The following is a 16,000-nucleotide window of genomic DNA, read 5'->3' as shown; positions in this document are numbered from 1 at the left end:
TCTTGGAGAGATGTCACACAAGGTCCTACATACTACTGTTACCCTCCTCACAACAATTAGTGGACATCATGAGACTTTTACCGGTGGGTGCTACAGGCATTGACCTTAGGTAAGATGTACAGCAGTGATCCTAGCCGAATTTTACAAACAGGTCAGAAGATAATCCACAGGTAACCTGTGTAACCCCTGACATCTGAGGTGGCTTTCCCCAGGAGTGCTGCGCTCTTGGGGCACGAATGGCTTGCCCGCACGGGGATCGGGGGAGCTGTTAGTTTGCTGTGGTAGCATCAGTCTCTCTGAAGGATCCAAGGCTACCACAGCCGTAGTTCCTATAGAGTCCTGACTGTGGCAGGACTCCATAGGAATGTGCTGAATGTCCTATAGGCCGCAATGATAATTCATTCTATCTATGAGACAGGCGATCGCATGTCCAAGTCCCCTATATAAGTGTAAAAAAGGAAAAAAGTTGTTTTTTTTTAAATACAAAAATATAAAAATTCTAATAACTCCCCTTTCCCTATATATATAAAAAAAACATGAATAAAAAATAAAGATAATTTGCACTGATATTTCCCAAAACGCTCAAACTATCAAAGTATTTATTGAAATGCCGGATCCGTCTCTCCAGTGTCATGCGGAAAAACGGATCCGACATTTTTTTTTTTCAAATTTTTTGCAGTCTGAGCATGCGCAGACCGCAATGCCGGATCCGTTTTTCCGGAACACTTGGGGCCAGATCCGGCATTAATGCATGTCAATGGGAAAAATGCCGGATCCGGCATTCCGGCAAGTGTTACAGAATTTTGGACAGAGATAAAACCGTAGCATCCTGCGGTATTATCTCCATCCTGAAAAGTCAAAAAGACTGAACTGAAGACATCCTGATGCATCCTGAACGGATTACTCTCCATTCAGAATGCATGGGGATGAAACTGATCAGTTATTTTCCGGTATTGAGCCTCTAGGACGGAACTCAGCGCCGGAAAAGAAAAACGCTAGTGTGAAAGTATCCTAAGCCAGTTCTACTTTACACCAGTTTGATAAACCTCCCCCCAAAACTATACAAATTTCAGAAAGCTGCAAATGTTTTCATGGTCAAAAGGATATTTGTCATCCTTAAAGGCCTCATGCTCACGAACGTTGTTTGTTTCTGTGTCCGTTCCGTTTTTATTGTGGATAGGATGCGGACCCATTAATTTTAATGGGTCCGCATCCGTATGTCCGTTCCGTAGCCCCCGCAAAAAATATAGAACATGTCCTATTCTTGTCCATTTTAGGCATTGTTACAATGGTTCTGGGAAAAAAACATGGCATACGATTTTTTTTGCGGACCGCAAAACACATACGGTCATGTGCATGTAGCCTAGGTACTTTCACACTAGTGTTTTTGTTTTCCGGTATTGAGTTCCATCCTAGGGGCTCAATACCGAAAAAGAACTGATCAGTTTTATCCTAATGCATTCTGAATGGAGAGCAATCCGCAGACCTTTAAAAAAAGTACCGGATCCGTTTTCCCGGATGACAACCGGAAAGACGGATCTGGTATTGCAATGCATTTGTGAGACGGATCCGCATCCAGATCCGTCTCACAAATGCATCTGTTTGCGTCAGGGTAACTAAGGGTACTATCACACTTGCGGCAGAGGATTCCGGCAGGCAGTTCTGTCGCTGGAACTGCCTGCCGGATCCGTCAAAACGTATGCAAACTGATGGCATTTGTCAGACTGATCAGGATCCTGATCCGTATGACAAATGCATTGAAATGCTGGATCCCAAAAAAAAACGGACCCGGCATTTATTTTTTTATTACATTTTTTTATGTTCTGAGCATGCGCAGACCGCATTGCCGGATCTGGCATTAATGCATGTCAATGGGAAAAAAATAACGGATCCGGCATTCCAGCAAGTGTTCCGAAATTTGGGACGGAGATAAAACCGTAGCATGCTGCGGTATTATCTCCGTCCTGAAAGGTCAAACAGACTGAACTGAAGACATCCTGAACGGATCACTCTCCATTCAGAATGCATGGGGATAACACTGATCAGTTCTTTTCCGGTCTGGAGCCCTGTGACGGAATCACGCTGGTGTGACAGCTCCCTAATGAGCGCTTATCAGCAGTGAGTGCAATCTTGAGAGGTGTGAGGCGGAGGACTGTAATCTCCACTCGTCGCTCCCCTCCCCTCCCCCACACTCTGCGGGCTTGTTGTCATCACGTGACGGGGGCTGCGCTGACCAATAGGAGCGGAGCCCCGCACCCTTCCTGGCCCGGCCGGGGGGACACTGAGGGGAAAGTTTCTTCACACACAAGTTGGACTTTTCTTGTCTCCGCGCTGCCACACTGCGGGCACTGTACCCGGTATGCCAGTGTCCCGGCCCGGAGGAAGGAGTTACTGCTAGAGCCCGGATTAATAATGCCGCCGTCCACCATGTCGCTGCTGCTCCTGCTCTTACTGGAAGGTGCGCTTGGATTGGGGACCGAGCGGGGGTCCTGCCCGGCTCCCTGCCGCTGTTTCGGGGAGCTGCTGGATTGTAGCCGCGGGGATCTGCTCTCGGTACCGGAGAACCTCCCGGGATGGGCCGTACAGCTGTGAGTATCCGGCAGACGCATGAGTGTGAACAGGAGCCGGCCAAGGCGCCCGGATAAAGGGGTCTGACATCTTGTGCACGATGTGGAGGCAGCTCTCTGTCTATAGATGGCACAATGCTGGGGGTGGTAGTCCATGTTTCTCCCCGGTGCTGTGATATTGTTTATCTGCTGGGTTTCTAGGATGTATTAGGCTTTGTGACTAGGACACACTGTGCTTCATCAGCTCCTACTGTGATCTGCTTGTGTCAGGTTGGCCTTGGTTGGAGCAGGTCCAGGGCCACCCTTAAGGAATTGCTTCAGATTTTAGGAAGATTTAGAAAATCTCTTAATTATTCAGTCATGTGGCGGAGTGGGAGAGTAGAGTACTCTGGAGGGATGGTTCTCAAAACCTGCCGTGTATCCCATGCCAGAAACCGCCATGGTTTCTGCCTCGGGTTTTAATTTTGAATGATGCTCTCCTGCTCTTGGCTTGGCTCCATTTAATGGCGTTAAATCATGATTGGGCTCCCGCCGCGACATTCCAAGGTGTCTGTATGAACTGTGGCGTGGCCTCCCAGTTTCAGCACAGATTTGGCCTTGTTTACTAAGCGCCGAATCTACGCTGTGACCCATGCCAAAAAGTAATTTGAGCCTACCCTAAACCAGCAGTTCACTTCCACAGACCACTGGACCCAGTATACGGTGTGTCAATTTCTTCAAAGTATCCCCAAGGCTATCAGCTCTGCACAGTGTAGGTGCCTTCCTGAGACGTGAGACACATGCCACGGGTTGAGACGCTAGGCCTTGTACAGTGCATGACGCAGTTGAAGTAATCTCCAGCATGGTTGTTAGAGGCAGTCTGCTTCATGTTGTTAAAGGGGGTCTCCGGGAATTAAGGAAATAAAAATACGTAAATATTACTTTATTATAAATATATTTACAAATACCTTTCATTAGTTATGATGGCTCGTTTTGTCTGAGGGTCCATTCACACGTCTGTAGAATGGGTCCGGATCTGTTCCGCATTAATTCGTCTCCCGAAAAAAAAAATAGAACATGTCCGCAATTGCGGACAAGAAAAGGCAGTTCTATAGGGGTGCCGGCCGGGTGTATTGTGGATCCGCAATACACTATGGACGTGTCAGTGGACCCTAAGGAGAAATAAAATGGCTTCTGTCCTACTAGCACACACAAAACCTTTCTAATCACACAGCAGGACATATTACTTCACAACACTGAGCTAAAGAGCTGCCTCATCCTCCTCTGACTACTTGTCAGGGATTATGATCCTGAATACAGATGAGAAGATCTTCAGCTAAATCTCTGTAGGAATGGAGTTCATGAGGAGACATGAAGTACAGAGAGGACGGACAGGACAGACTGGTAATGGAGACTGCATACAAGTGCTGCTCATTGGCCACATCTGCTCATGAACTCCATTCCTACAGAGATTCAGCTGATGACCATATTAAACTGTATTCCAGATCATAATCCCTGACGAGCAGAGAGGAAGATGGGGCAGCTCTCTATATCTCAGTTTTGTGAAGTAGCTTGTCCTCCTGGGTGATTAAGACAGGTTTTGAGTTTTCACTTTCTTAATTCCCGGAGAACCCCTTTAAGTGTTGTCTGGATTCCTCTTAAAATTGGACAACTCAGAGGATCGACCTGTGATAAGGAGTAGATGATAACTTACCTGACAGATCTGCAGCTTCAGTTCTGCTGTGGGGCACTGTTTTCTGGTTGCAGCGGTGTCATCAACACGTGCCCGTTGCAGCAGTCACATGTTGTTGACATGACTTTATCACTGCAATGTGGACAACGGAGCCCTGTCTGGAGAACCAGATTGGGATCTGTCAGGTGAGGCTGAATTCTTATCTCTGGTGAACATTTCTGGCAGGTTGTTCCAGCAGAAATCTGACATTGCCAGATCCTACAGATCACCACCAGATCCCTATTGACTATAATGGGATCCAGCGGTGATCCGGCAGCTTTCCAGTATAAATGCGGGGTCGGCCTGGATTCTCTTGCCGCAGATGTGAACTACATGTCGTATGTTTTATTCCGATTGCCTCTCAGCATCTTTGCCACGCTGCCGCCGGAACTCCTGCCCGCCCCATTATAGTCAAGGGGGCCGGAGTAGACCTGCGGCAGAACAGATCCGGCAGGCTGTTCAACCACCAGAACAGCCTACCGGAGAAGGCTGCCGCTAGTGTGAAAGTAGCCTTAAACACATGCCAAAATGCAACAATATTGTAGACAAATTGAGGTGCAGTAAATAGTGAATATGCTAATGCTGTCCATTTGTTGTAAAACATAGGAATGTCTCTGAGGCTTTATAAAAAATGTCTTGGGTTAGGTTCTAAGTCAATGGCATCCATTGGGTGTTGGTGGTGTCCAGCATAGGCCAGATACAGCAATTTAGCTATTCTCTTCCTATGCTGGAACAGAGTAAGGAATTGTGGCGCATATGTGAACTTAAAGGGGTTGGCCCATCTCATACATTGGGGAAATATCGCTAGGATATGCCACCAATGTCTGCTAGATGGGGGGTCCCAGAGATGGAACCCACACATATCTCTGGAACAGAGTCCACAAAGTGAAGGAGAGCCGCCCTCCGTTCATTTATATGGGAATGCCAAAAATAGCAGATCGCTGGCTCGGCTATTTGCGTCAGCCCCTTAGAAGTGAATGGAGCGGTGGCTGCACGGTGCACTTCCCATTCAGTTATATGGGACTTCAAAAAGTAGCCAAGTGCGATGCGCTGCTATTTTCTGTGCTCCCATAGAAATGACTGGAGTCCGCTCTCCTATTTGCAGACTCCGTTGTAGCGATAGGTGCAGGTCACACCTCGGGGTGCACCTATCAGACATTGGTATATCCTAGCGATATGCCACCAATATATGGGATGGGCTAACCGCTTTTGGGCTCGGTCTACACGACGACATGTGTCGCACGGCACTGCACAATGGTGTCGCACTGCGACATACTGTAATGCAACAGTCATAAAAAAAAATTCAAATACATTTTTTGCGACAGTCGCAGCATGTCGCAGTGCGACACCATAGACTATCATTATAAAAATTGGCGCATGACAAATGTCGTCGTGAAGACCTAGCCTTAGGGTGACCATACACAGTAGCTTGGCATGTTAGGCCAACAATACACTGTGTATGGGGGCTTTAGGTCTTTTTTTAAATGAGCAAGTGTTCCACACGGGTGCGATGTGTGAAGCAAATGCATAGTATCCGGACTGAGTACATGAGCGTTGTTTTTCCCACACGTATTTCTGCATTCGGGGAAAAATCGCAGCATGACCTATATTAAGCGCTTTTTCACGCAGCTCTGGTTCCATAGAAGTGAATGGGGCTGGCATGAAAAACGCATTGTAAATCCGGATGCAGTCCAGGTGCAATGCGTTTTTCACTGATGGTTGCTAGCTGATGTAGTTTGTAATTCTTCATATTTTTATTTTTTTTACACGCTTAAAAAAAAAAAAACTGATTGCACCCGTGCAGGAAAAATAAACCCTGAATGCAGTCGCAGACAAAACTGACTAAACCTTCACACTGGCGTTTTGGTTTCCGTTTGTGAGATCCGTTCAGGGCTCTCACAATCGGTCAAAAACGGATCAGTTTTGCCCTAATGCATTCTGAATGGAAAAGGATTCGCTCAGAATGCAACAGTTTGCCTGCGCTCCGTCTCCATTCCTGCTCTGGAGGCGGACACCAAAACTCTACCTGAAGCGTTTTTGTGTCCGTCTGACGAAACTGAGCCAAACAGATCCTGACACACAATGTAAGTCAGTGGGGACGGATCCGTTTTCTATGACACAATAGAAAACGGATCTGTCCTCCATTGACTTTCAGTGGTGTTCAACACGGATCCGTCTTGGCTATGTTACAGATAATACAAACGGATCCGTTCAGAACGGATGCAGATGGTTGTATTATCTGAATGGATCCATCTGTGCAGATGCATGACGGATCTGTAAAAAAAAAAAAAATAATATATATATATATATATATATATATATATATATATATATATATATATATATATATATATATATATATATATATATATTACACACATAATGGGAGGCTGTTTTAATGCAAATTCTGTGGTAGGTCAGCCTTCAACGCCTTGAGAAGTCTGCTCCACTCACTAAACTTCTGCTGAGGCTTCTTTGCAAATAGGCTGAATTTGTTAGAGGGGGGAAAAAAAAAACCTTAGCTTTAGCCTAGTCGTATAGTAATTTGTCAAGGAAATTCTTACCACACCTTAATAATGTAACCCAATCCGCCCCGGCTGGGAGCGTTCACATCTACTGCTGTGGTGTTGTGTTCATGAAGCAGATGTTTGATACTTTTTATGTTATATATTTTTTTTTTTTTTTTGTTTACATCCAAATGATACATTTTTGTAGACTCATTTTTTTTTAACTGTTGAGAAAGCTGGTGCAAACCCAGTCAGGTTGTGACTTCCACACAGAAGTGGTTCCTTTTCATGTCGGTGACAGGAGTTTGCAATTCTTTATGAGGTTTTTTATTGTTCAGAAACAAATGAAGGTTTCAGCATTTATTAGCAGGACGCGTTTTTAGTGGTTTTCTGCCTTAATTGCTTTATGCCATTCTGGTGGAATAAAAATACTTGATTGTAAGGCATGCTGTTACTATGGCGGGCCATAGGATCAGACAGAAGAAGGAATATATGTATGTATGTATGTATGTTTTTTTTTTTTCTCCAAATAACATATTTGGCCAAAAATATACAGAACAGGGTCTGTGAATATCAAGAGGAGAAGGGGAACATGATCTGATGGAGGCATCTTCTAGTTGGTTACCTCGAGATCTGTGATGGCTAACCTCCGGCACTCTAACTACAACTCCCAAGTTGCACACATAGAAATGAATGGAGCATGCTGGGAGTCATAGTTTCCCCACAGCTGGAGTGCCAGAGGTTAGCCATCACTGGTACTACTGTGAAGTCTAGGAGTGGACAGTTGGATACCTGATGGTAGTTGGCTTGTTCTAGATTGTAATTTACTTAGTTCTTTTGCAGTCTAAATTGTCACATTGCATACAACAGTCTCAAAAGCTACATTATTAATAATAATAATAATATTATATATATTATTTATTTTTTTACACTTATATAGTGCTGACATATTCTGCATCGCTTTTCAGACATGGCACATCGACAGCAAGTGACTATCTGCACAAAAATGTGGATCAGTCATGGATGCAAAATACGGGTGTGCTTGAGTCCAGGTTTACACTTTGGTGTTGATTGTGTGTGTTTTTTTTTTTTTTTTTTTTTTTTGTACAGATGAAACTTGTTAAATCAATGTTTGACATGTAAAAATTGCTGTGTGTAAATGAAATCCGGTCTTTAATCGTATGATTGCATGCTACATCACATAGTGTTGCTAGTGGAAAGGGAAGGGTGATGTCCCTGTGTCAGAGTATTATTTTTATTTTTTTTAAGACTATAATCGAACATGTGGAATGTGTAAAATCTGTAAAATTTTACGAGTCGTTTCTAATTGTAAAATATAGATAAGAATTGAAATTACATGTGGCTAATTGTGCTCAATTACATCATCTGGAGGCCACGCTGTTTTCCTCTGAAAATTGACAACACATGGGAGAGAGCATTCCATTTCAATTGTATGATGAAGAGCTTTTGATTGCGGCGCAGTCCAGAGGGCAAATATCCCTTGTGCTGAGCAGTGTGTAGTTTTTTTTTTTTTTTTTTTTAAGGAAGAAAATAAAGGTTTTAGTACACTATGCATTTCCCTTTTTAATAAACCGCATACAGAGCTTAAGTCACCAGTTATGGCAATATTGTATTAAGCAGTTCATTACAATCTGGATAAACTATACATAATGTCTGCCTGCGAGTGCTTAGAGTCTAGAGAACTCCTTATAGAACCCAGAAATGTTTGTTTCTTTAAAGGGAACCGGGATTTTGGGTATAGAGCTGAGGACATGGGTTACTAGATGGCCGCTAGCACATCCGCAATACCCAGTCCCCATAGCTCTGTGTGCTTTTATTGTGTAAAAAAAACAAAACTATTTGATACATATGCAAATTAACCTGAGTCATATTTTTCAAGCTCTGATTCATCTCAGGGTTAATTTGCATATGTATAAAATAGTTTTTTATACACAATAAAAGCACACAGAGCTATGGGGACTGGGTATTGCGGATGTGCGAGCGGCCATCTAGTAACCCATGTCCTCAGCTCTATACCCCAAATCCTGGTGACAGGTTCCCTTTAAGTGGATTTGTACGGGGGAAAAAATTGTGATATTGTATCACCTGATGTGTCACAGAGGCATTTTCCTCTAGAGCACCATGTGGAGGCACACAGTCCAGTATGGAACTGTAGGCATGGCTTTGACATGTATGTGCTTGAGACTTTGTATGTCATGGAATCTGTCTTCATGCTCTTTTTTTTTTTTTTTTTTTTTTTTTTTTTTTTTTTTTTATTTAGTCCTTTCTAACTATCAATCCTCTCCCTCCCTGGCTGGGTGGTCAAGAACATGGCAGGGAAGGCATATGAGAAGAGCCCAAAGTGTAGCCTGGTTTCCTGCCAATAAAGTTTGGTGGCAGCCTGCCTGTAGACTGTGGACAGAGCTCCCACAAACCCCAGTACAGCAGCCAGAAAGCCTGGAGTTACTGCTTTCACCATCTTTCCTTGGTTACAGTTAGTTTTCTTCTGTGATCTACCTTCCACTTAGATTATTTCTTACATCTCCTTATAGAATGCCTCTGTATAGATGACAAGTTCTTTGGGTATTTGCTACAATGGTGTTGTCAGACATCGTCTCTGTAGCAGCCAGTCTTCTTCAGACTAGGCTGGTCCATCGGTGTATGGGGACTGTATGACTCCTTTTAGTATGGAACCGTAAGGCCTCTTTCACACAAGCGTTATAGATTCGCTCAAATCTTTTCAGGAAAAAACTGATGGCTTTGCACACAAGTTCAGTCAGTTTTGTCTGCCATGGCATTCAGTCTTGCAGTTTTTTTTCCACGTGGGTGCATTTGTTTTTTGATGTATTTAAAAAAAAATTAAGAATGACCATCTACATCTCCTAGGAAACGCCAGTGAAAATGCTTCCCGCGTGAAAAACGCAAAATATAGAACATACTGGGAATTTTTTTTCTTTCTTGATGACATTTTGCTAGTTATCCAACTGTCTCAACTAGACAGGCTTGTACAAGAAATCTCCCCCAATAAATACTAGTGACTCTTGCTTCAGGAAAGATGTTGAGCCCATTTGCATGACTGAAGCTATTAGGTATGATTAAACTACCTCGGGAGAGGTGTTAGAACTGCTCTGTACATGTGCCCAAAAAAAGAATATGTGCAAAGTACAACTTCTGATGGATGTCTGTTGTGTTAAGTCTACCCCCTTTTTTTGTTTGTGTGTCCACTTATGTCTGGCAGGGAAAGTGCCTTCGGCCTATCATTTTCTCTCAGGAAATTGCATCTAATCACTCCCACATGTCTGTAAATACAGAATGGGTCCAGGTAATGAGAAATGCCTCTAGAATGGAAAAAATGTGACTGCGCTGTTCTCGCACATAAACACAATACAATATGACTTTATACTGATACTAGTGGCTGGAAACTGAGCATTTGTGCCCGATTGTAAAATAAACTAGTGCAATCATCCCTGCCCTCCAGTTATATTCTAGCTCTTATTTACTGTTGTATGTGGGTAAAGTGAAAGCTGGAACCTGATTGGCCACCATGGCCACCGGCGACTAAAAACTGGAATTTAATTGGCCATTGCTTTTGCCGGTACAAGTTTCAATACTTTTTTTCGTGTAACCTTAGAAGGGTTGTCTGGGTTCAGAGCTGAACCCGCACATATCCCAGTTTTCACCCAGGTAGCTTTCCTTGCCACAGGGCAAGGGCTATTTCTTTATATTTTTTTACACTGCCAGGCGAAGGCTTCTTCCTAGCAGTGTTCCCGTCACTAATTGGCGGACTTTAGCGCTGACCTAGCCTTTTTACATCTCAAAACCAGGAATAGATCTGTGCCATTTTAATACACCCTGTATGCATCCATTTCGACCGACTCCGGTTGTATTAAATCTGCACTGAACAAACCAGATCCAGTATGAAAAACATTGTAAGTCAATGGCCACCGGTTCAATTTTTTTTTTTTTTCGTTAACAAAAAAAATCTTATCTGGCACCATTGACTCACATTCATTTTCATGTTTGTTCTGTGTCATTGACAGGACACAAAACCACAGCTTGCAGCGGGTTTGTGTCCAGTCAAAAAATGCTACAAAACGGAATGCACCTTGATCTGTTCTGTCCCCATTGACAGCATCTTAAAACTGGAAAGCCACAACGTGAGTGAAACCTAGACCTGCACCAGATTTATCACAGGGGCTCCGGCTGGATGGTATATGTGGTGATAGACACTTTTGTCTAACAATCTATCCCAACTAATGATTGCCTTCTTTACGACGGAATGTTGGTGCAATTTTGGTTCAAAAGAGCACCCCTTTCTGCTAAGCCCCCCTCCTTTGTAAGAGTTGAGGAAATTTGAGAAAACATAGTTTCTGTTACCATGTTAGTTTCACCAAATGGCGCCAATTTGTGCTACGTTTAGACAGAGTTTACGTGCAGAAACATTAGTACATCTAGGCTTGCATGTATAAACTTGGTGTCACTGTAATAAGGATTTTTTTTATTTTTTTATTATTTTTCTTCTTTTCCAAATGATTCGGCCAGCACGTTTGCTGTTTACTTAGCTGCAAACTTGAATATGTGTCAAATAAACACACATCTCACAAGGCAGATCCAGTTCTGTTGTTCTTTTCAAGTGAACATTCCTAAAATTCATTCAGGAACATTGCATCTGTGTAAATAAACCCAGAGTTGAAGACAGAAACCCCACTGTGTTTACTCAATTAACAGCTGTGACATTTGGCCCTGGAGTCACAGGGCTGCATCTCTGTAGGTGTGAGGGACACATGTGGTCAAGCTGCTCCACAAACAGCCTTCACTTTGTGCAAAGAACTTCCTGCTCTAGATGGATCTGGAAATGTGGAAGGGTAGTTCCCATCTTGGCTAGTGATGGCATAGCCCTAGGATATGCCATCACTTTCTGATCAGTGAGGTTCCAACCTCAAGGACCTGTACTGATCTTGAAAGTAAAGGGGTTGGTTTGCACTGTTTACTTCTAAATTTCCCTTGCCACCCAGTTGTGAAGAGAACTGCAGCCAGCCCCAGTGAAGGGTCAAAGCATTGCACAAGCGCTGCAACACGTAAATTCTCAGGCTTGTAGGAGTCTCGGTGGTCCGACCTCTGCTAGTCGTAAAGTGATGGCATATCCTAGTAATATTCCATCACTCGTTTCCGTCATGGATCTGCACAAACGCATCCTTTCAGATAATACAACTGTCTGCATCCGTTCAGATCAGATCTGTTTGTATTATCTTTAACATAGACAAAACAGATCCGTCTTGAACACCATTTGGCTCAGTTTCGTCAGACGGACACCAAAACGCTGCAAGCAGCGTTTTGGTGTTCGCCTCCAAAGTGGAATGGAGACTGAACTGAGGCAAACTGATGCATTCTGAGCGAATCCTTATACATTCAGAATGCATGAGGGCAAAACTGATCCGTTTTGGACCGCTCGTGAGAGCCCTGAAACGGATCTCACAAACAGAAAGCCAAAACGCCAGTGTGAAAGTAGCCTAAGCTTAGATAACCCCTTGTAATAATGTAAAATCGCAATGTTGTGCAATCACTATGCTAAAAGCAAAGGCATCATCCTCCGCTTATAGTCTGTATCGTTTTCATCCAAACCCATTAGTGTGAAATGAGCCTTATACCAGTCCTCATTGGTTTTCAAAGTATGATTACATTTATTAAAGTTACTGACCCATCAATACTTTGCAGTAAACTGATTAGGAGGGAAGGGGGTGCACTGTCCGTAGACCCTACAAGGAAACTTCCCAGGGGGTCTGTCTGAGCCCTCCTCACAACCTTCAGCCATGGTAAGTAATGGCCTGGCGTTCTGCTTCAGATTTCTAAATTTAACTGTATTGTCATCCTAAGGCAACTGGACAGAACATGGCCGTTGGCAGTTTTTAGGAAGTTATTTTGTGCTGCTGGGGCAGTACAGTATTTTGTGATAAACTGTGGTATTTGTCTCTGCTGGGGTGGTATTATGTGCCGCAATATGGTATTGTTGACCCTGACCTCTGTCAGTTTGGGCCCCACTACAAAATAGGGTCACTCCCCCCCCCCCCCCCCCCCCTCCTCAAGGCCACTTTAACAATCTCCCGACCGCCTAACGCAGGGATGCGTCCTGCGGGCGGCCGGGTTATTCCTCCTTGACGCATCGGCGCGTCATCGCGTGAGGCGAGATTTCCACAGATCCGCAAAACACTGACACCGGCAATGTGCTTTCCGCATTTTGAGGATCCGCACATTGCCAGAACTATATAGAAAATGCCTTTTCTTGTCCACAATTGCAAAAAATGTACAAAGTTGTCATTTACAGAGATATTTCTCTCACCCAGCATGGGTATATGTAAAAAATACACCCCAAAACACATTGCCCTACTTCTTCTGAGTACGGCGATACCACATGTGTGACACTTTTTTGCAGCCTAGGTGCACAAAGGGGGGACCAAATTCCAATGAGTACTTTTAGGATTCCACAGGGCATTTTTTACGTATTTGAATTCCAAACTACTTCTCACACTTTAGGGCCCCTAAAATGCAAGGGCAGTATGACTACCCCACATGTGACCCCATTTTGGAAAGAAGACACCCCAAGGTATTCTGTGAGGGGTATGGTGAGTTCATGTAAAATTGAATTTTTTTGTCACAAGTTAGTGGAATATGAGACTTTGTAAGGAAAAAAAATAATAATAATTTCCTGCTAACTTGTGACAAAAAATAAAAACTTCCATGAACTTACTATGCCCATCAGCGAATACCTTAGGGTGTCTACTTTCTGAAATGGGGTAATTTGTGGGGTGTTTCTACTGTCTGGGCATTGTAGAATCTCAGGAAACAGTGACAGGTGTAAGTGCGTAAATAAATTTTTTGCACCATAGTTTGTAAACGCTATAACTTTTACCCAAACCAATAAATATACACTTATTGCATTTTTTTTTTTTTTAATCAAAGACCTGTAGAACAATAAATTTTGAGAAAATTTTATTAGAAATGTAGTTTTATTTGAAAAAAAAGCTGTGAAAACGTTCTTTAATCCCCTGCTGACGCTTCTCTAGTCAGGCTTGAAGTCATGGAGGCAGCGGCCTCCTTGCTTCAAGTCACAGTAACCACGCCCCCTTCCCTGCCCCTTCACTGTGACTGACAGCGCTTATGCACAACAGTTTGGCTGGCTTTGCCGAACTGCCGGCTGTCAGTCACAGCGAAGGGGGTGTGGTTACCGTGACTTGAAGCAAGGAGGCCCCCCACGCCGGCAGGTGATAAAATAACGTTTTTACAGTGTTTTGCTTCTCTGCCTGCAGGAAGAAAATGATCGTTACAAACTCACTGCTGGCTACTCTAAGGTACTGCTGCCAGCTTGGGATGTTTGTTGGAGGTGACCGGTTCCCTTAAGTTCCCAGTCTGCCCCTGCAGGCCTCATAGACCTGGGATCCAGTGACACAAATCTAATGATTTTTTATTTATTTTTTCTACTGGAAAAACTTCTGGTATGGTGTGACTTATAGTCTGGGCAGCATGGAGGATCAGTGACTAGCACTGGTGCCTTGCAGTGCTGGGATCCTGGGTTCAAATCCGGCAACTCTCCAAAAATAGGCAAAATTGTCTTCCTACGAAATTGACCCTAGTGTCTGATGGGGTCCAGCACCTAAATGGCAGCCACTGACTTCCCAGGGAGTTGCCCCAACCACACAGCTATTCCTGCGCTTTGGCTCTTTATGAGAAAAGCACATTACAAATGTTTATAACTGCTCCTTTGATGAATTGTTGCATCCGGCTGTAACATTTTAGTTTTTTCTTTATGAATCTATAGTATAGGTTTTTCACATAAGTCACTATTGTTACATGCTTGTTTTGCTGCTGTTAAAACACAAAAATGTGTAGCATTTCCAGTCCACAACAGAATGTACCTGACACAGATTTGAAACCAAATCCTTATTTTTTTTTTTTCATGGTTGTTATTCATGGAAAGTTTAAAAGAGTTTATTTTCAAAATGTGTAAATCCCATCTGCTGTCCCAGGTAACCCACCACCCCCTCCCACCGCAGCTCGTTTTTCAGAAAAACATTTTCCCCTTGCACAGCCATTTGCCTTGCATTTATAGCTGACAGATTGTGGTTACAGCTGCGGGTGTATTTGGAGGTATACAGCATAAAACCTGAAGTTGCAGAAACATGTGCGAGTGAGACCACCTCTGTAGGAATCTTTTCATATAATGACTCCTACAGAACCAGGTGCATTGTGAAGAGGGGGTCACCAGCACATTCTCATGACTCGGGGACGCTGGCAGGGTGCATTTTCATGTCCTACAAGGATGTTGGTTCTTTTCTAGCATTGTGTCCATGACACAGGTTTATTTTAGCTCCTCTCTTATGCGTGGCTGTAAAACCTTTCTAGTGATCTTTTATGTGTGCTTGTTTTAAAGTAAAAAATGAAAGCTGTACATATTTTCAGGGTTTAAAATAGCGTAGTGTGTTTGATTCATTGTGGAAGCTGTTAGGCTTGTGGCTGCAGTGATGAAATCCAGATGGACGGGGGCTTGAGCTCCCAGTGAAAGTGTCTGGCTCCACTGTGGTCCATCATGCAGTATTTTAATAGTTTCAAGGCTCTGCTCTTTTGTGTTTGGGCCTAATCCCACGAGAACACATTTTCTCACCTCTTCATGTGCTACATGAATAGCAAAAGGTGTCTTTTATTAGTATTTTTTATTTTTTTTTTCCTTTTAAAGAAAGCGCTTAAAATGTAGTTTTCCAACATTTGCTGATTTTCTTTGTATTCTTTGCCATTTCTTTTCATTTCTTTTGAGTATATGGATGATAATGCTTACGTTTTGGAAACTAATAATAAATAGGATCAAACTGAGGTGCTGTATAGTTTCTACAAAGCCTTCTTTGCCAAGCTTGATTATTCATTAAGGAATGTTTAAGTCATCGGCTTTCTACCTATACCTGGGTCACATGTCAATAAATCCCAAATCTTTGTCTTCTACTTCATCTGTATCTTATTAATAGCCGATCTGCACTACTATATAACAGAAGAAGCAAGGCAAGGAATAGGACTGGAACATGCCATTAGCCTTCAAAAGTCCATGCTATGAAGTAATTTCTCGAGTTTCTTCTTTTCTTTATAAGGCCTCATGCACACGACTGCAGTTTTTTCGGCTGGAATGCGGACCCATTCACTTCAATGGGGCCGCAAAAGATGCGGACAGCACT

At 43.3% G+C, this 16,000-nt stretch overlaps 1 protein-coding gene across 1 annotated transcript in view; it reads left to right on the top strand.

Moving 5' to 3' along the window:
- The first annotated feature begins 2,188 nt into the window (after positions 1 to 2,188).
- LRIG3 (leucine rich repeats and immunoglobulin like domains 3) overlaps positions 2,189 to 16,000 on the top strand; it is a 33,544-nt gene continuing 19,732 nt past the window's right edge. The window contains exon 1 of the mRNA XM_044277089.1: positions 2,189 to 2,588. Within this exon, the coding sequence (XP_044133024.1) occupies positions 2,413 to 2,588 (176 nt within the window). The 5' untranslated portion in view covers positions 2,189 to 2,412. The remainder of the gene's footprint in view (positions 2,589 to 16,000) is intronic.

The sequence above is a fragment of the Bufo gargarizans genome, chromosome 2 (genome assembly GCF_014858855.1).
Source record: "Bufo gargarizans isolate SCDJY-AF-19 chromosome 2, ASM1485885v1, whole genome shotgun sequence".
Lineage (NCBI taxonomy): Eukaryota > Metazoa > Chordata > Amphibia > Anura > Bufonidae > Bufo > Bufo gargarizans.
This window is presented reverse-complemented; position numbering and strand designations above follow the sequence as displayed.